The sequence below is a fragment of the Protopterus annectens genome, chromosome 11.part0 (assembly GCF_019279795.1).
Source record: "Protopterus annectens isolate FY-2018-M chromosome 11.part0, PAN1.0, whole genome shotgun sequence".
In the NCBI taxonomy this organism is placed as follows: domain Eukaryota; kingdom Metazoa; phylum Chordata; order Ceratodontiformes; family Protopteridae; genus Protopterus; species Protopterus annectens.
This window is the reverse complement of record NC_056745.1, coordinates 315925697-315951643: the sequence shown is the minus strand read 5'-3', so window position 1 is coordinate 315951643 and position 25947 is coordinate 315925697. Positions and strand designations below refer to the sequence as shown.

Sequence of the window (25947 nt, the reverse complement as noted above, 5' to 3'; positions counted from 1 at the left end):
AGTCAAGCCTCAGGGTATTGTAACCACAAAACATGATTTCTTCATCATTCATATCTTGTTTGAGCCAAATTGTAGTTGCAGTTAGAAACTCAGGGGAATATACGGCAATGCATGCATAGACGTCAGCCAACTTGTTATGGATGCTTTATGCATTTACATTCAAGAGCAGCAAACTAGATACTCTACTGAGGGTGTTGAATGGAGAGAAAGTGGATAACTCTGGTGAGTTGATTGAGTTTTGAGGTTCTTTCTTGGGGCCTGAATTAGGATAGATGTCACCACTAAGGTTCAGTGGTTTTAGTAAATGATGATTTAAGTATAGCCATTTGAATTTATGCTTATTTTTATGCCAAGTTTTTTGGAGAATGGGGTTGTAATTTAGATATCTAATTTTAAACAAGTCAGTCTTCGTCTAGTGACAGAGATGTAGTGATATGATGTGATGATAGGGAGTGCAATTTTATTGTGGATTATGTATGCTTGTGGGAGAAATAGCACTAGGTTGAAAGTGGTGAGAGCAAGGCTGTAACATGGCATAGCAGTGATAGGAAGAGAAATGAAGGTAATGCAAACAAGGGCAATAGTAGGACAGCAGAGATGATAAAAGTTTAGTGAGTATGTTAAGTTGTATGTGGAAGTAAACTCAAGAATGAACTCTGGTAGAGATTTATATAATGAGAGAAAGGAGGGTGCAGTAGGAAAAAGAAAAGTTAGTGTTAATTAGAGAAACTGATTTGATAGCATGTTAGGTAACTGAAAGGAAGACCGCTGCTCAGCATTGAAGCTGGTTGGCTAAGTATGATATTAATTTGGTGAAGATGGATAAGACAAAAGTAAAGGTGATGGGGTGGATCGGAAGTTGGGGTGGGGTAGGGGAGGGGAGTGACTAAGCTGGAGCAAACGTAGGGTGAATGTAGCAGGATAGACCCAGGAGAGGTGTGTTTCTGAATATAAGAAACAATCAGTTTCATCAACCAGCTTCTAGGTAAATGTTACCAATTTAATTATAGAGAAAAATTAACAGAACAGTCAACAACTATAAATGCCTTGAGTAGTCTTTTGTTTGAGAGCAGCACAGGAAGGAAAAGAGTTGTATGTATGATTGATAGGAAATAGGATATGTTTTCTAGATCTGCAGCTTGGGTTGTCAGCATGGGAGAGTCTTTTCTGAAAGGAACAGTAGTGGTATGCTTGAATGCATAGTTTTTCAAAGGAAGACAAGTTGATCATGGTTAAAAAGCCATACCTATCAAGACATAATGCTTTTAACAAGCCTGAACTACATTAACCCATAATGTGTCCTTTTCCTTTAAAAGTAGTACTGGCTATAACCTTAGTGATACAGATGGCTATAGCAGCTTACCTAGTGGCACTCAAAGGTGTCAGTCTATATATTGTCTGCACAGAAAGAGATTATTTGCAGGCTGTGATTCCTCCTAGCAGAAGAAAAACAGTTTGGGGCAGAATGACATAGACTGACAGGCAAACTGATTACTTGCAATACTGTGTGGAAGGGGCCATCTTGTAAACCTATTAAAAAAATAAAGTTTTCAAGGTGAACAAAAACATTCAGACTTTTGATTAAACAAACTTTACAACAAAAGGAAGAAACTGTTGCAGAAAAGAGAAAAATTCCAAAATGCAAAAAACTCCCTGACCAGCCTCAGTAAGAAGCTTAGATCCCTCATAAAATCCTCCAAAGCTAGTTATGAAAATAAAATTGCCAAATATTCCAAAGACAACCACAAGGCATTCTATAACTATGTCAAGAATCTAAATGGCAATCCTCAGATCTGCTCTGAGCTGCAACAGAATGGCATTAAATATACTGATCCCAAAGGATATTGCCAATATCCTGGCAGATCAATTCAGTGCCAACTTCACCCCCCTCTCACCCACTAAACGGCCCATCTCAATATTGGAAGATTGCCAAATTCCGGTAATAACGGCCAGACAGGTAAAAAACGCACTCTCCAAAGCTAAGAATACAGCATCCATGGGACCAGATGACATCCTGGGCTGTGCACTACATGAACTACAAAATGAACTGGCACTTCAACTAAGTGTCATGTTTAATCATAGCCTCACCTCAGGCTTTATGCCCACTGAGTGGCGCACAGCTACAGTTATCCCACTCCACAAGGGGGGATCCACCTTGGATCCTGGGTACTACCACCCCATCAGTCTGACAAGCCTGATCTGCAAGGCCATGGAATGTATTATCATGGAACTTATAAGTAAAGACATTGGCAACCTTCAAACACTGCACCCCACCCAGTTTGGGTTCATGAAGGTACAATCTTGTCTCCTGAACTTGGTTGACTTCTTTGAATCAGTCTCCAGAGTCGTGGACGAGGGCAAGGCAGTCCACACAGCCTATCTGGACCTCGCCAAGGCCTTTGACACCATCCCCAACTCTGGAATCATAGATACACTTACTAAGGTGGGCATTAATCCCTACGTCACTCGATGGGTTGCCAACAGGCTTACTGACAGAACCCACACTGTAAAAGTAGCCGATTCCAAATCCAGCTCAAGACAAGTGACAAGTGGAGTACTTCAGGGTTCAGTCCTGGGACCGCTCTTGTTTGGCATATACTTCTCTGAAGTACAGGCCAACACTAAGGGACTCTGGCTAACAAAGTTTGCAGATGAATGCAAACTGGGAGCCATTACTGAATCCCCAAATGATGTGGATACTCTACAAAAGGGCCTTACAGAAACAGATACTTGGTGCCAGAGCCATGGGCTCAAGCTCAATGCCAAGAAATGTATAGTTATCCCCTTTGGGAAAAAAATGTACCCATGAATTATCACATAGGTGGCAGTACACTAAACACCAAAAGGGTGATAAGAGACTTAGGGACATAGGTGGACATTGGTCTCACCTTTGATAACCACATCACCACAACAGTCAGGAAATCCTTCTATGTGGCACACCTCATCACTAAGGGCTTTTCATGCAGAAAAAAGGAGGTCATTGTCCCACTGTACTCATCCCTCATTAGACCCATTATAGAATACAATGCCTCCTTTGGTATGTACCTCTCAAAACATCTGCAACAACTGGAAAGGCCGCAGAAATACCTCACTAAAAGGATCACAGGCCTAAAGCAGATGCCCAATGCTGACCGCTTTAAAAAACTCCAGCTATACTCTGTGGCATATCGTCTACTCAGAGGCGATCTTTGCTTAACATACAAGGCCATGTAAAACTCAGATCTGTTGGACATGCTACACTTAAAGAAATCCCAATCCCTCAGAGCCACACACTCCAAGGATATAAACCTTGTCATCACAATAAAGAAAACATGACCCAGAGACTCCCCCAGACTCTGGAATAGACTTCCTATACATGTCAAGCAGAGGGCCTCTTTGGCCTTCTTCAAAAGGAACTTTGAGGATTGGATGGGAGAAAGGAAATTCACCCCAGGGATCATGTCAGTTGCCCTGCTAGACAGGGGTCCAGGGAAGTAAATAGTGTGGGAAGAAATAGCCAGGGAATTGTTATGGCTAGGCTTGTATAGGCCCTAGGGCCGATAGCCTAGTACAAACCTATGAACCTATGAACCTACAAAATGTATAACTTTGGTTCAGTTTTGACAATCTATCACATAAGACTTATTTAAACATACTTACTTACAGTTAGTAAGCCTGTTTTAAGGTCACAGTGTAAACCCCCTAAAGTGCAGATTTGAATAAAGAATCTTACATGGAGCATCATTTTTTTAATATAGTTGGTTTCCCAGAAAAATTCAAGCCATATACAATGCAGTATTACAGCCTTAAACTTTCAACTGATTTGTATCAGTTAACAGTTAAAAGCATTGTCTTTTACAAACTATGTCTTGTATAATATAAAACTCAGTAGCTCACAGTGGTGCTCTTAACGGTACTTGAAATAGTTTGCCATCTTCTTGAAATTCAGCAGTGGGTTGATAGAGGAAAAGCTGTAATCTAAATTAACATTGCAAATTGTTCAGCTCTACCTGCTTCACATTGATTAACTGAAACACTGAATTGCTAGAATTATTTAAGTTCTTTCATTATCCAAAACATAAATCAGACAAAATTTGGAAACAGAACAGCATACTAAGAAGTTACAACAGACAGAATGTGAGAAAAAAATGGTGTTGTTGCTGTGGTGGCTCACGAACAAAGTCTGTATTAGAAACTGATACAGGAGTTCAATCTGTTATGTCTAATTCTGTCTGGAAATTATCGGGAATACAGCAGTCTCAAGCGCATCCAAACATGATCCTTGTGATTTAGTCCTAGATTGCATACTTCAAATACCTCTGACATACACTATCACTCATCCTTCCCACTGCTGCGATCAAGACTTTGCCTGGTAGCAGCAGCATACCTTAGCCTTTTCTTATTGTATCCACAATGGCCTTCCCAAAGGGGATGGGCCATTACCACCTACTGAGCTAGTAAGACCATGTCAAAGATGTACCTCACATTCACATGTATGTCCCATGGATCAGCCTTAGGTATGCTGTCCCTATCTTCTGTGTGAAACATACCACCTGTCAAAATTATGTAAGTTTTACCAATTGCAATCCTTATGACATTGCTAAAATGGTGATAATACCTGATAGCATGGGTAGTCAAGATGTAGTGGTCAGCATGCCCTACATGTATCATGTTTCTGGAACACCCTTGATTAGTCATTGTGCTATGTGCATGTGGGGCATGAGATGGCACATAGCCTCCTTGTAGTCATTGCATGTTATCTGGACCTAAGCATACAGGGTCCATTGTTTTCCAACATGCTGATGTTATTCCTTCCAATCCTCTTCCTCAGTGCTGTCATCTGTGCAATGCTGATGTTCCACAGTCATTCTGGAGGTCACCATGCTTTGATGTTACTACTAAGTGACTATCAATGATATTTTCTTAGATGTTCATTGGGGGGTACCCCAGATGTATCCTGTCACCAAAACTGTGAATTTCTCAAATCAAACAAGTGTTCGTTCTTTACTCATGTGCTTTGTAATATGTTAGATTAGTTGTAATATGTGGGCGGCTTAAAGCATCATCAAGAGTATAGTTATTGTCACCAGTAAGTAGAAAGATACTTACATTATTTATTTAATGGCATTTCTATGCCTAGATTATTATTTGCTTCTTATTGACAAATAACTGCTTATCACTTATATGCTTATGTTGCATATGTCCAGTAGAACAAATGTCCATGTAAGATACACATTCTCCTTATCTGTGCATCCTGTGCATTTTCTGAGCATTGTGGTAGCATCTCTGTTATGATACTATTGGCATGACATACAGTTCAGGAATTTCTGCCTTTCTGATTAACTTCCATTTCAGAATGTTCACTTCTGTGTGCCTTGGTAGCAATGCATGTGAAGTCACTGGAATGGCACTAGTTACAGTTTGGAAGAGTGCTGCATGACAGAATCCTTCCAGGAGTGCATGACACTTAGCCAGTACTGATCAGAAGTTTATGTAGGTTCCAGTCTCACTAACCAAGGCAACTCATGCAGAATGCAAGCAAAATGGTCAGGAATAACCTTGTAGTGTCACCCATATGGCACTAGGATGTTTCAGATGCCAGTATACTTAAATACTTGAGTTTTAAGGATTATAGGATTCATTGCATGCTGTGCATGGTCATGCATGATGTACACATGTTAGCTGACAGCCTACACCAGCTTCTTGTCTAGCTTGTACCTGCCTATCTGCTCCTCGTCAGAGAGTTGGTTTGGAGGTGACCTTGTACACACTGAGCTGCTTGCCACCTGGCTTGCCTTTGTGGTGCATCTGGTGACTTGTCTTCAGCCAAACAGCACATTTCCTTGTGTCACTTAGGTAATATAAAATGACAACCTTTCATCTCTAGTATGACACTGATTTCTGGTGTTCCTTGCCAATTTTATTTCCAACTTTTAAAAGGGCAATCTGCTTCCATGCTATTTCAGAATCATAAATATGACCTAATTTGCTAGGAAGTGCACACGTGTTTTTTATTATTTGCATTTCATGAATGCAACCCTTTTTTTTGGAATCAGAACTATTCTGTGAGTGTTTACAACTTCACCACTGTGCCATGTGTCAAATATAACTTGTTTTGGATTCCAGAATACCATAATATTAGATTTAAAAAGTATTGCACCTTACTGTGGTGTTTTGACCCCTGTGGCTACAGTTATTTACTACTAAATTTATTAGTAAATTGGGAAGGAGTATTCTTAAATACATTAAGAAAACAACATGGTTGTCAATTATAAGATAAGTTAGCCAATATAATTCAAACCAAAGGGTAAAAAGGTCACACAAACAAATGATTCAGTAAATCTGCAAAAAAAAAAAAAACCCAGCCAAGCTAGAGTTTTTACTCTGTGATACCTTAAACCTCATTTAATGGAGGCCTATGAGATATATGCAAATGGCCACTTGAGGACATCAAGTGTTTCAGCTACATGGCCCTTCACTCCCACACTCCCACACTCCCACACCCCTGAACATATATAAATATATATATATATATATAGATATATATATATATATATATATATATATATATATATATACACACACACACACACACACACACACACACACACACACACACACACACACACACACACACACACACACACACCAACTCCAAGATAGCCATACCTCAGAGAAAAGAGAATATTCCAAGAAATGGAATCTCTGACTTAGTATTTCTCCATAGTTCAGGATTCATTCTAGTGGCCTAACATTTCAATGGTTATCTTATAAGCCTCTAAAGTATAATTGTTTTACTGTTAATTCATTTTCATATAGCTATATTTGCTTTAATTCTCAACCTTTTTAATAACATTACTCAGACAGTAATACTTGACAGTAGTTTAACTGTCTCTTTATTAATCACTGCCAAAACAACTTAATACATCAGTTATGTCAGTCTTAACTGCATTTCTGAAGTATTCACAGCATTTACTATTTATCATAGGACTTATCTACACCTTTTATTATTTAATGTTCCACTTTCCTTTTGTTCCCCTTATTTCTATAGGACAGCTCTAAAAATCATTCAGCACTGAGTCACCTCCACTGCTAGAGAGAAATAAATCCTTGACTATGATCCATGTGACATGGTCCTGATCAGTGGCTTGGGTATCTGTTGATGCTGATATGCACAGGGAGTGGCATTCTGAGGTTTAGCTTGTTCACCTCTCTTTGAGGGGAGGGACAAGGTATGTGCTCAAGGTACAATCTCAATGTTAGTATATTTATATTAGAGTAGACTTTATATGGAGGTTGTGTGTCATTGGGATGGGGTGCAGGGCCATCTGATAATGTCATATGCAGATGTTTGGGCATGTATCACAAAAGTGCAATGCACCTTTGTGATACATGCCTAAAGTTGCACCTCATGCCAACTAATTGGATGCCAATGAGCAAAAACAGAGGAGAAAGAGGGCTTAAGGAAAAACTCCCCCTTGTAGATAAGGATAGCACTCATGCTCAGCCCATGTGCCATAGGGCTGTTCACCAGGATGAATGAATGGGTCAATAGAGTGGTGGGGTGGTAAGAGTGGTCTTCAGAGAAGGACTGGATGGAAAAAAATGATATCACTGTGTTCTATTACATATTTAGTGCGGATTATGAAAAAACACAGACAGCAGTAGCATATCGAGGGTAAGTTCATATTCCACTAATAACACTGAGTGGGCACCCTGGGTTGAAATTATCCTTAGAATGAAGACTCTGGTTGAATGCACCTAATAACCAAGAGCGCTGTAAATCATCAGGCCAATTTGAGAAGACTCAGATGGCTTCTTTCTACCTTTGAGCCATTTGACAAATGCCAAAGGTCTATACAGCAAACTAAGTATAACACCATATTTGTTGCATGAAAGTGACCTGACTTTTATCATCATTGAAACTTAGTTAAATGACTGTTTTGATCCCATTCTTGAAACAACTATTGCAATTGTTTTTTTGGTGATGAAGGCAGAACCATATAGGTAGGGGCATTAATATTTCTTTTATGTCTATAATTATGCAATTATGCTATAGACCGAACTTTCTCTGAACATACAAGGTCAAATTACTGTAAAAATAATTACCAACAAACTGCAGACTACCTTAAGAAATATAGCATATTGTTTACATTGTAGACCATTTTCAGGGAAGATATTGGAAGAAAAGCTCAAAGTACAATGAAAAGGCAGAAAATGCACTGCTTATAAATTATAAGTACCCACATACTAAGATGATTTCAACAAAATACATCAGTAAGCAAAATAGCTTTAAGTTCAGAAGTCAGTAATAGCTATGGCTAAACCGGTTATAAACAGAAAGAAGACAGAAAAAAAAAACAAAATACTTTATATTTTAAGCAAACAAGACAACATACAAAGGAAAGACTGAAGCTGCTGTCTAGGGTTTGTAAAGGCACACAATCCGCCACCAACAAGCTATGTGTGCCCTGAAATGGCACATAAATGGATGACGTTTATGATGTCTGCCTACAAATATTGCTTATATCCTATAAAGCAATATACCGAAGTAACAACTGCATGACAACAGAATTCTTGTAAACCGAAAGCATTGACATAAGCAATGGATCTACTCTTTCCTTGAAATCAAATTGTACTAAACACATTTACACAGCAGCAACCACATGCAGCTATTTCCTTGAGTCATATTATACTAGCACATATGTACTTACTTGAATGGAAAGTAACTTTGTGCAGTTTTAACAGCAAAACATCAGGGAAAATATTATTTTTTTTCCAAGGACACAACCACATTGCAACCAGCAACCCTGAGGTCTCACCAAACATAAAAGGGATTGTGCTTTTACCAAGATGCTGTGATCTCAATATCAACTAAATTTCATAAAGTTTGACCCCATACTTCTTGGTACAAAGTACAGCAATTAAAAATCTTGGAGCAAACAATATAATTAGCAATCACGCTCTGACAATACAAAAATAAGAAATTGGGTATCTGATACCTGAAGGAGAAAGTTGCTAATCTACTAAACTGGCTGCAAAACCAACAAATTGCGCTTACATGGAACAAAATGTAAACAGTGGTACTTGACACCCCTTCCAGCTTGAAACAGGTACTGTCAGCGGGAGAATTTACGACTTCAGACAAAAAAGTTTCTGACTTGTATAACTTCCTTCAGATATCTGGGTATTGGGGAAGCCCCCTTGTTTGTTGTGAATGCTCACTTTGAGCATCTTAAGAAAACAATGAATAGTACACTCATTGATGTTTGAGATTACCCAAGTTTCATACCCTTGGAGCCAGAGATACAACTGGAAAAAAAAACAAACATTTCATTATTTGCCAGATAGTTGTCAAAACATCCCCTAAAATGTTACATAGCTTTCAGGTTCGGAGTAATGGGATTTGCTTCCAATAAAAGAACAGTCTGCTCTTTCCCTTCTCCCACTGATTTTTAAAGTTTTGAAACATGGATTTAGTTTCCTGCTTATGGGCACAAACATCCCCTGTTTATTCCCCAGTATTGTACCCCAATATGACACTGTCATTCCACATGAATCCCAGTACCTTCAGAAATACTATCATGCATTTTCTATTTTTGGTTTAAATATGTGGAATTCCTTGGGCAGGCAATGAAGTCTTGTCTAACAATCAAGCAAGCAAGCAAACATTTTCTGCAGGAAATGTGAAGAGATTATTTTAATTTTGGTGTCATCCAGGGAATATTTTTATAGTCTTCTGCAGATATTGTGGAATTTCACTCAGTAAGCTAGAATGGACTATTTTTTAACCAGCTGGATTTGGCAAGACTATAAAAGTTGTCAACACCTTCCATCCTGACCCCAAGAACCAACGGCAGATATGGATAATGCTGAAGATTATAGAACCAGCACAACCCTTTCTGTTTTAGGAAAGATAATTCAGATATGTAAAGAGATATACTCTGAAAGATAATTCAGTATATGCACAGCTAGATAACTTTCTAACAGCATGTGACTTCTTTGGGCCTTTCCACTTGGGTTACAAGGACCACCACTGTACAGATTTAGCACTGGTTGAGTCTTTAATGATCTTCCTTTTTTGAAAGATTAATGGTTCTCACTTGTTTTGGATTTACCTGCTCTCTTCTCAGCATTTGACATGATGGATTACTATATCTTGATTGACTTGAAACAGTACTCAGTGTGGTGAACATCTACATTCTGAAATCGTCCTGTTCTTATCTGTGTGACCATACTCAAGAGTGTTGTTTTAGGTTTCAGTTCTTCCTGAAAACATACTACAGCCTGTTTTCAGTCTTGCTCATATTGCTTTTCGCACTGTACATTCTGCAATTGTGGTACATTATTAGAAGAAATTAACATTAAAAAGCCTGCTTAGATTCAGTCCTGAAGTGAGCATCTTCTATCAATCATAACTTAGTCCTGCAAAGACTATAGCCTTTAATATGTGTGCAGCTCTGGAAACCTCATCACTTCCTTAGATTTTTCTGTTTCCAGTTAAGGCGATAAACCAAGCACACTTTCTTATGTGCCTGCCATCTTTGGAATATCATCTTATGTAAGCATCTTGTTCCAGAGGATGACCTCACAGTTTTTTATATACACTGGTGTCATCTGGGAAAGATTGGCACTTCAGGATTCATTGCATGGAACGCTGATGATTATTCTAGTTAGCAGTATACTAGAGAATCACACATACCATGATACACTCAATCTACCATGCTACAAACAATTAAACTTCTGCTATGCTATCATCTGGATGGAATGTTTCATTAAGCTAAAAACAGACTACTAGTGATACCCAAGAATGTGATGGAATGCTTCATATATGTTATCATTTGCTTTTTTCACATATACCTTGCAGGACCAATCCCTAAGGGACTCTGAGAGCGTGTTTTGTTTCCTTAGTTAAAATCAAGTTTAAAAACATATTTATTCCATCATTCTTATAGTCTTGATAAGTGTTAATAATATGGCTTCACATGTAAGATCATTGGTATTGCTTAACTGATTATTTAATGAATTGTTTTACTTTAGTTTTATTTTATAGACACTGCTTGTGCTGACACTATTATAAACATAGGTTCACAGGTAAGGAGTAGGCTAGCTGCTCTTGTGGATCATTTCAATCCTAGACGGTTTCTCTTTTTTGCTTGAATTAACCAATCCCATTTGGTAATAGGCTGACCTTACACATCCCATAGTCAAGAATTATATATGATCCCTAATGGGAATAACTAGGATCATACCATAGATAATCTGAGGGGACCCATGCACGGAATAAAGCATTTTGGAGCTGACTCTATTTATCAGTAGTACAGGGAGCATTCTTGGGACAAATTATCTGTTTCCCATCCATAGATCTGAGTTGAGGTTAAATATGGACAGGCATGAACTTTGTTTTTTTTTTTTTGGATGGGGTATCTTCTGCTATATACACTTGTCCATCCAAACTGTTCTGTTGGTGTTGCAGATGAGGTCTAGACACCTAGTCTGAGTATTTCTAATGTCAACTGACTTGCTGATGTGCAGTAAATCCATCAGTATTGGGTCAGAGGATCCCTTCTATGCCAGAAACAGGTCACCTCTTAGAAGTCTAGAGGATACTGACTATTGCAACATGGCTTTCATTTGGTCCATGTAGGACATGTTGTTTAGACCTTATATACTTTTAGCATGGTATCTTTGCTAGCATTCCAGCTGTTGCATGTGTCTGGACAAAAACATACTAAAGGGGGGCATTATTCTGAATGACTGGCCTAACGGGGACTGAGTAAAGGGGGACATGACAACTCTCTATCCTGACACAATCCCTTTGTTTATAGATGATCGATTCTTATACATGCATTGTAGATCAATTTTCTTAACATCCCCTGCATAAACTGTCAAATTCTTTTTTTATGCATTGATGTACAAATCCTATGTTTTTAATTTATGTACAAATTATTTTGCCTGTTGGATAGAGGTGTCCCTTGTTGGTGGGTGATGGTTAGGAGTAAATTCGCCTGGGACTGATTCTGCTTTTTACCCGCTATGATATTATGATACTATAATACAGCTTTAGCAGTAATATAGCATTCTTTGAAATGTAAGCTATGCTGTTTTTCTGTTGCAAGTCTATAACTTTGTACTGCCTTTGGCTCAGGTCATGACTGAAAGGAGTCCTTGGATGAGCACACTTACCTAGGTAACAAATCAATACAGAGCAAACAAAAACACAAGGCATGGGGAATAGAAGTGCAGGAAGTTAAAATAAAGTTCATTGTAACTTTTTCTTCTATTTAGTTTACATTTTTACACTGGAAAAAAGCAGAAAGAAACAAACACTTGTCCTTACTCTATTAAACCTCATTGGGTGCAATGCAATTAATCTAGTAATGGTGAAACCTCTGACTGATTAAATGACTTGTTAAAAGCCTCAGATTTTCAAAATGGGATTGGCATGAGCAAATAAATGTTTGTAAAAAGTGAGCCTCATCACCCTAAACATCAATATACACTGGCAACAATGTATGCAAGCTGAAAAAAATCTAATATGCTAAGTAAGCTTTAAACAAAGAAAGGCAAATATATTTCAAGACACATAAAAATAGTCTCGTATTCCTTAATCAGTTTGCATGTTATGTAAAACGAGCAAAAAATGAGTTGTAAATGTTTTTTTTTTTTTCAGTTAAAGTACATCTACCTATGGCCAGCTACAGAATACTGTTGAAAGAAAATATTCCTTCTTACTGTATGCTACCAAATCTTAGTGAGTTTTCATGAGTTAGCTAATAGAATCAGGTGCTAATTTGCCTTAAACATATAACAATTCCCTGCTGTGCTTTTTCCTGCCAACAGTTAAATAGAATTAGTTTGATTAATGAGCTTTTTCATTTACATAGTCACCATGACATTGGGAAAAAAATCAGTTTTATCTTACACAGTTTTCATTCAGGAGCAATAACTGTTCATTATGAACAAAACTGCATGTTGTCCATCAAATGAAAATAGAAAGGAAATGGTAAAATTGTAAAGCTTTTAAATTGCTAATTTTCAGAGAGAAGTGAAAACATTTTCATTTTAAAATACCTCATTCCACCTTTCACAGTAATGCAATTTGCAAAATGATTTCTATTTGCATTTCTCTAGGATTGCATTCTACGTTTTTAACAAGATACTGTTCTTGAAAGAAAATTCTGAAGAAAAGTTGCATGCTAAATTAAAAACAATTCTATTTACTGTGTGGCCTTAGCAGACCATAGCATTGTTTACTGCAGTATATTTGCATATTTAATTGTTTCATTAGTTTAACTATGCTCTGTTAGGGAAAAAAGTTTATGGAAGCTTAAATAATTGAGTTTATTAGGAAAAATGACAAAGAAAGACACGATACAAGGCCAACATGCGCTTAACTGTGTGCCTTTATCTCTTACCTTTTGTCACTACTACAGAATATGTATAATTTGTATTTCTCCATCCCTCCACCTTTCCAGTGTGTTGAGTTTGCAGTCTTGCATCATCTTGAAAGCAGTTTATTTCTATGAAAATGGTGTTCTCATGTTTTCCATGAATAAACATATCACACTTTTACTGCATATCTTATCAAAGTAGATCATCTTTCACCCTGAAAAAATGGCATCTTTCAAGTAGCACTTCTTGTTGTGTCCTCTTGAGATCTACACACCTCCATTCCAAGGGGCACATACTGAGGTCCTTTACTTTGGATGAATGCCTAGGACCACTTCACTTCCATCAAGTCCACATTCAAAGAAGTGATAAGGCCTTTATTACCATACACAATACTTTGAAAAGTAGCTTGCTATCTGAATGCTTTAACTCATACTCAGATATTGCTCCTACTTTATAATCATTAAAATCAGTCATATCAGTTTGTTGCTGTTTCAGTAGTTCAGCACACTGCAGTTGGCTTGGATAATGAGACTATTAAAAGGCTGTGGGTTCTATCCTCTCACCAGGCTAGAAATTCATGTCCCAATTCTAACACTGCCTTGCAACATAAAGAAGGGTCAGCATAACTGATGTGCTGTCCTTTGGATGGCATGTTAAAGTGCACAATGTGCCTGACATGGTGCTGAGTGTTAAAAATCTCATTACATTTATTTGAAGACTTGGAGAGGTTTTCTGATCATGCAGATTAATTTTACTCTCGGTTTATTTAAATATGATTTTAGGTCTCCCCAGAAAACATCCATTTGACTTGTAGAACTGACCTTAACAACAGCAAAACTAAATGAATTGTAGCTTAGTATTTCTGCATCTTTCTAGCACCAGCTGTCATCACTCCTCACAATGCCACCCAGATGCCAGCCCTTACCAGACTTGCTATCTGTTAAAATGATAGTCCCTTTTATGATGTGGTCTATAGTTTAAACCTGCTTGTAGGAAGTTTAAGGGCATAAGCAATAGCAGACTATCTGACATCCCTAAATATGTCTGTTGTTAAGCCATAAGGAATACAAAACTGTTTCCTAACGTGTATCTCATGTTCATCTAAATGCTTTTTTTCTATTTATGTTTTAACATATGATGTGAAAAAAAGCAAAAATAAAGTGGCCCCTCATACCCTATATACCCTCCAAACATGTATATGTATTTATATATATATATATATATATATATATATATATATATATATATATATATATATATACCAACTCCATGGTTGCGCAATGGTGTACAACAGCAAAACCACTATAATAAATGAAGTCTTTGAGTTTCAACAAATATTTGACTCAAAACCCAAAATTAAAAAGATACTGTGTTCAAATGTATTTGTATTTGTATCAGTGATCAAAAACCAAAGTAAAACAGTATGCTGTGTCTAATAGGTCATCCGTGATGTGTCAGAATATTGTCTATTTACCTGCAGTATGTCAGCCACATAATGTCATTAACATTCATACTTATTAGAGCTGCTAACACCAGAGTCTCGGTAACCCCTAAGTCTTGCTTTTTGTGAGGTATCTGTGAATAATTTACACTGCAGATACAATGTACACATCAAAGCAGGGTGCTTGACAAAATCCAGGATTAGTATCATAGTCCTGTTTTAAGTGGCTATTGCTTTTACTCTTGTTATCTTTTTGCATCGATTTGTTTTTCACACCTGATAAAACATATTTATAAATCAAGTGCATTTATCAGTTAGAATCTTCCTAAAATAACAGTAAACAAGACATGCCTTTTATGAAGAAACCCTTTAAAATCATATGTTAGTAATAAGATCTGCCCACAGTGTAAACTCGAATGAAAGTCTAATACCATGAATGTCGATGGTGATGAGTGCCCCAAGAGTAATACGCTCCATTTTGGTCAGCGTGCCTCTCACCAGCTTGACAATATCTTCAATTTGTCTGTTGCTTGTCTGCAGATAGGCTTGGAGTCCACCTTTCAGAGTAATAGCCTAAAAGACAGAAAAAGCTGATGAATGTAACAAATAATTTATTGATTCATGTCAGGCATTGGAGGTCACGCACCACATTTTTGTTTTCTATTTGCTTTACTGTAATTGGAGTTTACTAGGTTTCAAGAAAGAAAAGACATTTGTTAAACACGTCTGACATAACCTATAGCAAGACATGTTCATTCTAAAGGAATCTTTGCTTAAGAGATTGTAACTGAGAGAAGAATTGCTCCTAATAAAGAGAAAATGATACCAAGATTTTCTGAAGACAAAACTGATGTTTAGTAAGGGCTGTCTTGCATGAGCACAACATAACAGCGTAATCTGTTCTCCTGTACTCTGTATAGAGAATATAAAGTTAGCATTTTTCTCATAACAACAGGCAAGACATAGTGATGTGTCTCCCCCTCCCCCACAAAGCTCTTCTTTAGCCCTGTAATACAATGGTTGTTAAATAGATATAACCAACTAGGTCAAAGTTAACATGTGAAAGAATGCAAGCAAAAAAGTGAGGGTTATACTAATTGCATTCAGGAACAAAAAGAAAAAAAAATTCTCAATGAATATTACTTGCTGTTTTATAAGGAAAACATTAAATATCTAATGTGAGAAAGCTGAATTTGAAACATAATATTTGCAGACTGTGCCAAATAAATTCTGAAGCAAGTCATCTCATCAAAGGTTGTTGTTGCCTTCTAGCTTTTTCCAGTTAGGGGTCACCACAGCAGAACTCCGGTCCGCTAATGATTGGCAGTAGATTTTGATGAACGCCGAGGTGCCAGCTCGAGGTTCAACATTCAACGAAGGCATGCCCATTTACGCATGTCTTTAGAACACCCACCCAACTGCAGGGAGGACATGCAGATGAAACACAGAAGGCACTCCCCGCACTCCATCCGAGAATCGAACTGGAGAACCTCTTGCTGTGAGGCAAAAATGCTACCGCTGCACCACTGTGGATGTGACTCATCTCATCAAAGGTAGTTTCAGCAAATGCAAATTAACTAAGGAGATTCATTAAAACACTTTCATCAACAGTAGAGGTTGCCTTTTTCTCCACTGTTGTGTAACCTCAGATGTGGCATATATAATTCCAATGTGTATGTGTGTGTATGTGTATTGGGGGTCTCCCACAACGAGTGCAGGGGAGCTTGCCCACCCACAATTTTTTTAAATGTTTGCTGAAGGTGGTTTTGATGAATGGCTTTAATTTTTTTTTCATTCTCTGAAACTGCCTTCGACAAATCAATATGAATCTGCAAATTCTCTACATTATTTATAACTGCCAGAGATATACTTTTTGTTATATCATACTGCTGTTATTGGGTGCATATCATAAGTCCGAATGCACAAATGTCCGAACACTGAAACTTTGAACTGGGAAGTTCGAAGTCTAAAAATAGCAAAGGAGCGGAACATTAAATTCTTTCCCAGGGAAAAATTTGGTGGGCCATTTCCGCAGCATTGCTATTTCCTCCACTATGATGCGATCTAGGAGTTGGTATATTTAAGTAGGGGGGTGTGGGGGTGAATCCTCCCAAATTAGAAACAGTATGTAGTGTTTGTGTGTTTCCACGTTTTGTATTGAAACAAAGATTTTTTTCCCTGGGAAAAAAAAAATTGCTGTTCTGAGTGTTCGGAGTTTTCAGTTTTCAAACTTTTGGGTTCAATATTTACATAGCCAAGGTTTTGATATTTCGACTAAGTGATACAGACCTGCTGTTATCAGCTGCATAGATGGTTATAAGTAGCTAGTATAGACTTGCTAAGAGTAGAAGGCTTGGAACACTAGGAGTGCGATTTGCAAATGTAATGCAGCCTAAAGGCCTTAGATTTGATTAATTCAGCCTTCATTTCTATATCATGGGCATTACATCTCTTAGGATTCATGAAAAGAAATATATCAACTAAGTGAAACTTAAGCAGGAATGGTCTTAGCTGAGATTATGTCTGAGGAAAAGAGTTAAACAACTCCATTGCTCACCTCTTCCCCCATCTTGACCTACCCATGCCATCCAGAAGCATTGCTTCTTTCTTGTAGTTTCACATTTTATCTTATCTTTAGCTTCTTCCTACAGACCCTCAATACCCACTAACTGATAAATCCTATACTTTAATAATTGTGGGGGAAATAATTGAATTAAACTGGAGTCATGGGGTCATAGATACTCACAGGTCAATTTAGAGCTTTTTTCTAACCCTTTGCTTCAATAATTGTCTGATAAAATCATGATTAAAGAAATACATCCAGTCTTATTTTTTTTCTTTTAAGGAAGAAATACACAATGCCCAAGACTTAATATTCAAAGCTGATAAAATAGTAGCTCCCAATAAAGTGAGGATTCAAATGCTTGCATGGATACATAAATTGCATATCTGAAGAGTGCCTGTCTCCCCAGCCCAAGGAAAAGACAATGACCTTCAGCTTACTCCTCTGGTGTTAGATTAGAATGAAACTGAAATAGATTTCAGTGTTACTGTTATACCTTTGCATATCATGTCCCCTTATTCACACCCCTGAAAGATGTTCAACTATAAACAAGAATGATGTATGGCTGTAAGAAAAGAGAGAAAAATAACAATCACAGTAATGTATTCCAAATGTGCCTCTAGACAAGCTATTACAAACTTATGTATACTTCTCTGAGGTTCGGTTGTGAGAAATGCTAAAGAACAATGACAACATTATCCAGAGTTGCCCCACAAGCTTTAGCATCTTTTTTGCACATTTCTGAGGTTTGTTTATAAAGAAAGTTAAAACAATAACAACCAGATTATCCCCAGCCTTCACAAAAGCTACAGAAATATTATTTGCACGCCTTTATGCATGGTATGTTTTAGACTAGGTGGGGCCCATGGCAGAAATTGAGGATGGAACCATCCTACTAAGCCTGTGTCAAAATTCCATTATACAGTAAGAATCTATAAGTCCACAGGTCTGTAGAAGCTTTGAGTGTCTATATATGTTGTGATCCATTTTATGCCTTATTTCTGGAAGCTTGTTACTTATTAACTGTTTTTTTTTGTATTGCTAGATAGAAAAGTTATGTATGTGCCTTCCAATACTGTGTGTCTACATATAAAACTAAAGATATTTTTCCATACATGTATACACATACTGACAATATACTTGATAACCTATATTTATCCCAAGATGCACTATTTTTTCATGCATGTATGCTCATACTGATTCTGTTGCTGATAAGCCAGATTTATCCCAAGATGGTTTGATATTTGACTTCCAAGATGGCTGTACACTAACAGCTTGTTTCTGGCTCTCTTAGTGTGAAAACAGAAACTTAACAGAGAAGGCCAGTAGACTTGTGTTTACGGGTAAATTTCCATAACTGGCTAGTACGTAAGTATACTGCCTGGATGCCAAAAATAAAGAAACACAGAAGACGTGGAAAAAAATCAGCTACAAAAAGTGAGGAAGAAACACTGCCAGGGGAAAATTCTGCAGCTGTTCAGTAAAAAGTAATGCAACCGTCTGACATGACTTCCAGTAACCTACAGGAAGATATAAGACAACTGTATACAGAATTGGTTAAAATAGCCAAAACACTGGTACAGTATATCAACACAAACAACAAAAGGCTGGAACAGATGGAAGAAGCTTTATACAGATATTCAGATGAGATGATAAAGCTGCATAAATCAGAGGTCGAAATGAAGAAAAGGCTGGCTGAATATGAGATTGTTCAGGAAGAGATGTTTCAAAAAATAACAGAATTAGAGGACAGAACATGTAGGGAAAACCTGAGATTTTCAGCTATACCTGAGACGTTGGAAGGAGCAGACTGCATTCATTTTATGAAAGCACAAATAAACAACTGGACTGGTATTACACAGCAAGAACTGTTAGTTGAACGGGCACATCTTATGTATGCTCCAAACCTAGCCAAAAGAAAGCAACCTAGACCTATAATAGTAAGGATGCAATCCTACCAACAGAAGGAGTTGATTCTAACAAAACTGTGGAAGAAGGGCAAAATGCTAAAAGTGGGAGATAGCCGAGTGTATGTGGAGAATGATTACTCATTGTAAACCAGGCAAAAGAGAAGTAAATTCATTCCACTATTCAGAAAATGTTGAGACACAGGTGTGAGATTCAAACTGCTGCATCCAGCTGTCTTCAATGTATTCTTCCCTGGAGGGATAAATTCATTTTTTGATGAAATGCATGCTAAGGAGGAAGTATAAAAGTTTGTCCAACAAAAATTGAGCTGTGTAACAGAAAGAGATTCTGCTTCTTGTTCTTCTGGTAATAAAGACCACAGAGAGACTTACCTGTGAAACCTTTTCCAGTATTTCAATGGAAAATGTGGGAGAGAAGGAAGGGAGCACAAGAGCTGACTAGAAGAATCAAAAGTACATTGGAAATGAAGCAGAGACCGGATTTGTGTGATGGAGAAGAATAGTAAAATCAGTAACAATGTGGAATTACAATGCAATAATTATATTTGTGACATATGACAGAACAAGAAAATCTGGAAATATTGGACTTTTTCAAAATTTGTTTGATGTGTGGGGGACTCCAAATTATATGTCCAACTTCATGTCATTAATATTTGGAAAAATTATTTGGGGAAGGAAGGAGAGGGGACAATGGTAAATGTAAATAAAGAAAACACTTTATTTTCTTAATATTACCATACTTCTAGTGCATGTTTTTTGCATGCTATTTTTAAGTGTAACGGAGATTGTAAATAGGTGTTGTTTTTTATTTTTCTCACCTCTTCTCTTTTTCTCTTATACAGTTTTGAGAAATATAGGCAATGCAATGATAAAAAACACAAAAAAAACAAAAAAGCGGAAAAAAAAAAAGGAGCTTGGCTAAAAAGACATAACAATGTTCAATTTAATGTTCTTTTTTTCATTCTTGCATGTGGAAATGACTGATTAAGGACCTTTGTTTTAAGAGAGAGAGCAAGTAAATTAAAAAGAATACTGAATAACATGAGACTTTTTTCTAGCAGTTGCATGTAAGTAAACTAAGTAGCATTTCTGAAGCTGGTCTTCATGTCTCCATAGAGACATCTGATAAAAAGAAACTGTCTCTGTGGATTTTGTGTATTTGTAGGACATAATGTTGACTGAAAACAATCAGGGGTTTCCCAGGTGTGACAACTTTAAAGATAATGTGAAACCAATTAGACCTGAAGTAAAGTTTTCTCAGTTTAAAATGCATGGGGATATTAATATAAACAGATGCTTTTTTTCCTTTTCGCTCTTCTCTCTTTTTCTTTGTTCAGTTTTACGAAATGTAGGCACTGCAATAAAAAGAAAAGGAAAAGGAGGAGGAAGGGAGATGGGGGAGAGAGGAAGGGTCTGGTTAAGAGAGTGTGACAAAAGAAAAATCAGTGTACTTTTTCCCATGCTTGTGACTGGGTTAAAACCCTAGGCATTATCCAGTAACAAGTTTATTGCATAGCATGTAAATGAAAAAGAATATTGAATATTGTAAGGCTTTTTTTCTCTGTTAAACAAGGTACCCTTAGTAGTTTTGGTCTGGTTTGCATGTCACTAGAAGACAGCTTAATAAAGATAAATGGCTTGGAGAAAGTGCTTACTGAAAGCTTTCAAATGTTTTCTCAACTGGGAAAGCTATAAAGACATATAAAATCAAATAGCACTTACTGGTAGCACAGGCTGCACCATGTGTCTTAACATGACTAACCTTTCTTTTTGATTAACTTTAGCCTGTCTGCGTAGATAGCAATTTAGAACTTATGTTCTTACTTGGAAGCAAAAACTTCAATGTTTGAAGATGTACATAGTTTTGTGTGTTATTATTAAGTTAATAGGTTTTAGGAGGGTTTTCTTTTGGGGGGGGGTGTTTGTTCTGTTTGACGGCTTTCAAAAAACAAAAAGTTGTGTAAGATGCGGCATATGCACAAGTGGATATGACAAGAAACAACTGTATAAAAGAGCAACCTGCTGAACAGTATATACATGTAATGTAAAAGATGGAACTAGACATTTAACAAAAAAGCAGTTGTATATAAAAGGTAGTAATAATAACTATATAAGAAAATTATGCTTTCTGTAATGTCTTTCAATCTGAATGGTCTTAAAGATAAACATAAAAAAGTGAGAGTACAGAATTATATTAAAAATGTAGAGTGCAAATAGCTATGCTGCAGGAGACACACACAGAAATTACTGAACATGTGAATTTGATAAAGAAAGGTTTTCAGGATGGTTATTTAGTGGAATATTTGGGGCAAAGGAAAAGAGGAGTACTTATATTAATTGCAAGAGGAGCTCCAATAGTGATAGAAGAGGAAAAACAAATAAAATAATGGAAGATACATAGTACTAAAGGGCTACTGGCTAGGGAGGAGGATTACACTAGCATGCATTTACATCCCCCCTAAAACTGCTATAATGGAGCTTAAGAAAGTTCTGGGAGAAATAATCAGCTTTCATCAAGGAATATTACTTATAGGTGGAGACTGGAATTTGTCTGGCAACAGTGAAGATGTGTCTAGGGGGCCTGGAAGGGAAAATATAACAAAGGAGGGTAGATTTTCGAATAAATCTGTGAAACTGTTTGGCATGGAGGGTGTGAATTCGGTACTAGGAGTTCATAGTGAATTTACATATTACTCACTGAGATACAAAAACTGGGCTAGGCTAGATAGATTTTATACCTCACAGGAACATGTGCACATAATTGAAGGTCTTGAAACACACCCAATAACTATTTCAGATCATGCACCAATAATAACTAAAATAAAAACTCAAAGTAATGAAATAAAAATGAGACACTGGTGCTTTCCCACCTATCGGTTGAAAAGAGAGGAATTTAAGGAATGGTTTTGGAATTAATTCAGAAGCTACTAGAGAAGATAGAATTTTCTTCTGAAAACATAGCTAGGGAGTGGATAAAATTAAAGTGGCATTTAAAACTAGGGTGGAAATAAAAAGACAGGGAGATATAGTTAAACAGTAACAAGAATTATTTAGAGGAGAATGACAAATGTTAAAGTATTGCAAAATAGGAGGAAGCTCTCAGAACATGAAAAGAAGCAACTGCAGAATGCTAAACAGAAAATAAGGGATTACTTCAACAATATGCACAGATTTAGAAAGATTGCTGTTAAGCAACTGCTTTTGATAATAATTCTACAGCACAAAAACTTTTAGCATAACAACTCAGGCAACAGAAAGTGGAAAGGGCTGTCACCAAGCTTAGTGAGCTTATATCCAGGAAGATAACAACAGACCCTGTAGCAATATTAGAAATATTTCAGAAATGTTATGAAAGTTTGTATAAAGCAGAGAAATATGGAAATCAAGAAAAAGTACAAATGGAAATGTTGATGGAAGAATTAAATATGCCCAGGTTAGAGGCAGATGGGGCTCAATTACTAACAGGATAGGAAGGGATGAGATAAAAATGACTATGTATAAAAAATCTGCAGGAAAGATAAAGATCTGGAAGGTTTTGATTAACAGTATTTTAAGAGGAGAAGTGCCAGCATCCTGGAGGAAGAAGGTGGTAAAGATCCATTGGATCCAGCTTCATACAAGCCCATTTCAATACTAAACCATGATTATAAAGTGTTTATGTCTATAATGGCTAAAAGAATGGCAAAAGTGATACCAAAATGGATAGATATGGATCAATGTGGTTTAACAGAACATTGATGATCCAGAAGGAAGCAGAATGTAAGACAATATCACGTTTATTACTGGGTCTTGATGCAGAGAAAGCATTTGATAGAGTAGACTATCTGAGGTGCAAATTATGGTGGGTGGGGTTTTCTATAATAATTTATGCTTGAGTAGAGGAACCAGGCAGGGTTGTCCACTTTCCCCTTTGTTGTTTACATTATATTTAGAACCATTGGCAAAGAAAATAAGGAATTCAGAAATGCAAGGATATAATTGGTATGGTAATCATGAAATGCTGGCTCTATTTGCAGATGATATTATTTTATACCTAGCAAAACCAGAAAAGGGACATTACAGTGTTGTGGAACATTTTAAGACAGTTTCAAATCTTCTCAGGATACAAAATGAATGAAGCTAAAACAAAGGCAATAGCGGTAAATTACTGTATGTACCCACACATGAACTGGTCCAACAATATCCATATTTATGGGGACATGACAAAATGAAGTATTTAGGTGTATGGGTTAGAAATTATTCTGTTGTGGCAGCTAAGGATATGTGGGAATAGACTAAGCAGAAGATAATACAAAAACTGAGAAACTGGAAGCTTTGTTATATGGATATGGATACCAAGATACAAGCAATTAAAATGTTTTTAGTCCCTTTAGTATTATACACAAGTCATGCATGTTTTTTCAACCAGAGGAGAACCAGTGGATTGCAATTAAAAAAGAGTTGAAGGATTTTATCTGGGAAGGGAAGACATCAAGGATCATGTGGGATAAACTGGTTCTTCCAATAGAACAAGGCAGACTAGGATTACCCAATTTGATTTGATATTTTAGAGCAACACAGTTAAGGCTCTTGTATTTAACACAGCAGAAAACTATAATTCAAAGTGGAAAGGAATGATGCTGATACAGGCAGGAAGCTCAAGAAATAAGGAGAGACTGGGATTTTGGATACAGACACTTAAGGAGAACAATAAAAATCATACAGAGTATTATATCCATACAATATCAGGGAGTATTTTAAGAACCAAGCCAGCATGAGAATGAAGAAAAGAGATTTTGCTGATAGGGATGACTGTGGTCAGGGATGAAGATAATAGGCAAGACGGGGCTGGAATTTATTGGAGAAAACTGGCAAAAGAACCAAGGTATTGGGAGCAAATAACTAGAAAGGGAAAGGTAATAGAATGGGAAAAGGCCAATAATTTATTTAGACTGCAGGTTAGAGATATCAGAGTGTAGGCAAAGAGAATGAAATAGGGGGTTCCTGAATGAAAGACCAGCACTGGTGAAAGAGGGAGCTTTGAGCAGACTATCTGTCCCTGGAGGAGTGGTTTTAGCCCAGAAATTAGTAGTGTATTGGCCATTTTGGGCTAATTTCTATCTCTTTCATTTCCCTGCTATAAAACCGGCATTTGCAAGGTGTTGTGCTCCGGGCAGTGCCGGGTAGCTAGAGTATAACTATTCCCAGCTCCACAAAGTCTACAGTTCAATTTTTCCCTTGGAACTAGACAAACTTTCAACTTAAGCACTCAAACCATTCACTTTTCATACCGGCACTTGCTCAAAACTCATAGCAAGCACTAATAAACCTTAGTGCTAGACCCCCCCCCCCTATACTGTAGAGAAGGACAAGGCTCTCTATTCGACCTTACCAGCCAATCAGTAAAACAGTTCATTTTACCTATCCAGGCATGTCCAAAGGACAGTTTCAGGTGTACTCTCCAGTCCAAATGGTGAATCTGGGCATTTTGAGGCAATGTTACAATTGCCTCATGTACACAGACAACCCTCTCCTCCTTCCACCAAACACTAACACATGCGAGCGATGCAATTATACAGCCAAACTGGAGGCTAAGCTCCCTCAACCCAAGACTGGACCAGGCAGTCAAGAGGAGTAGGGAATTACTTGCATCACACCACCAGTCTCACATAGACCTATGAAACCAGCACCGGCAAAAAACACACATAAATACACAAAAACATACTCAAAGGCTCTAAATAAAAATCTGTAGAAGCACCAGAGATCTCCAAAGCAGACATCCAAGCAACCTTCACACCCCCAACACAAACCATGAAACACATACTTCACAAAACCAGTGTGCCACACAATCACAGCCGTTAAGGCAAAACAACATACCCAACACACTAGTAATAAGTGACTCTATAGTCAGGCAGACTGATGTCCCACTCACTAGGCCGAAAAAGGAGAAGGTTACTGTTAGCTGTCTGTCAGGTGCCAGGATCTGCCACATAACACAAGCACTCAGGTCACTCCAGAACAAGTACATTCATGAACCTGTTATTGTCCATGTTGGTGTGAATGACCTGAGCCATACCTCCCTGGACTACATGAAAAGAGACATGGAGGAGTTCTCTGATCACGTAGCCCAGGCTGGTATGACCCTGACCCTGAGTAGCATCCTGCCCTCACCAAGAATGATACCACGGTATAGAGAAAAAAATGTCAGTTTCAACAATTGGCTAAGTTCTGGTGTCATTCAAAGGGGATCCAGTGTCTGTCATCCTGGGATGACATGCTCGACAAGCCACGCTGCTTTGCTAGAGATGGCTTGCACCTGTCACCCTTAGGCTTTCGAATACTGGCCAAGGCTTTTGCCACCCCATAGTGCCTTTTTTAGGCAAGGCTCAAAAGACAAACCCACTGCCATAAATAGCACAAGTAACAAAAAACTGAGAGTAATGCTATTCAGTGCCAGATATCTAAACCTCAAAATGCATGCACTCAAGGCACTCCTCAGTATGGAGAAAAGCGATATATGTGCAGTAACAGAAACCTGGTTTAAGGCTCCAGAGAGCACCCCAGCACTACCAGGCTACAACTCATACCATACATTTCGGCCACAAAACCTGGACCGAAATACAAAAGGCGGGGGAGTATCCATATTCATCAAGGATACCCAC

The 25947-nt window shown here is 37.5% G+C and overlaps 1 protein-coding gene across 1 annotated transcript in view; it reads right to left on the bottom strand.

The window, feature by feature from the left end:
- The window catches only part of LOC122815364 (dynein axonemal heavy chain 3-like), a 4921723-nt gene that overhangs the window by 3502615 nt on the left and 1393161 nt on the right, over window positions 1–25947 (bottom strand). Inside the window, exon 23 of the mRNA XM_044087818.1 lies at window positions 15247–15388. Coding sequence (XP_043943753.1) covers window positions 15247–15388 — 142 coding nt within the window. The remainder of the gene's footprint in view (window positions 1–15246; window positions 15389–25947) is intronic.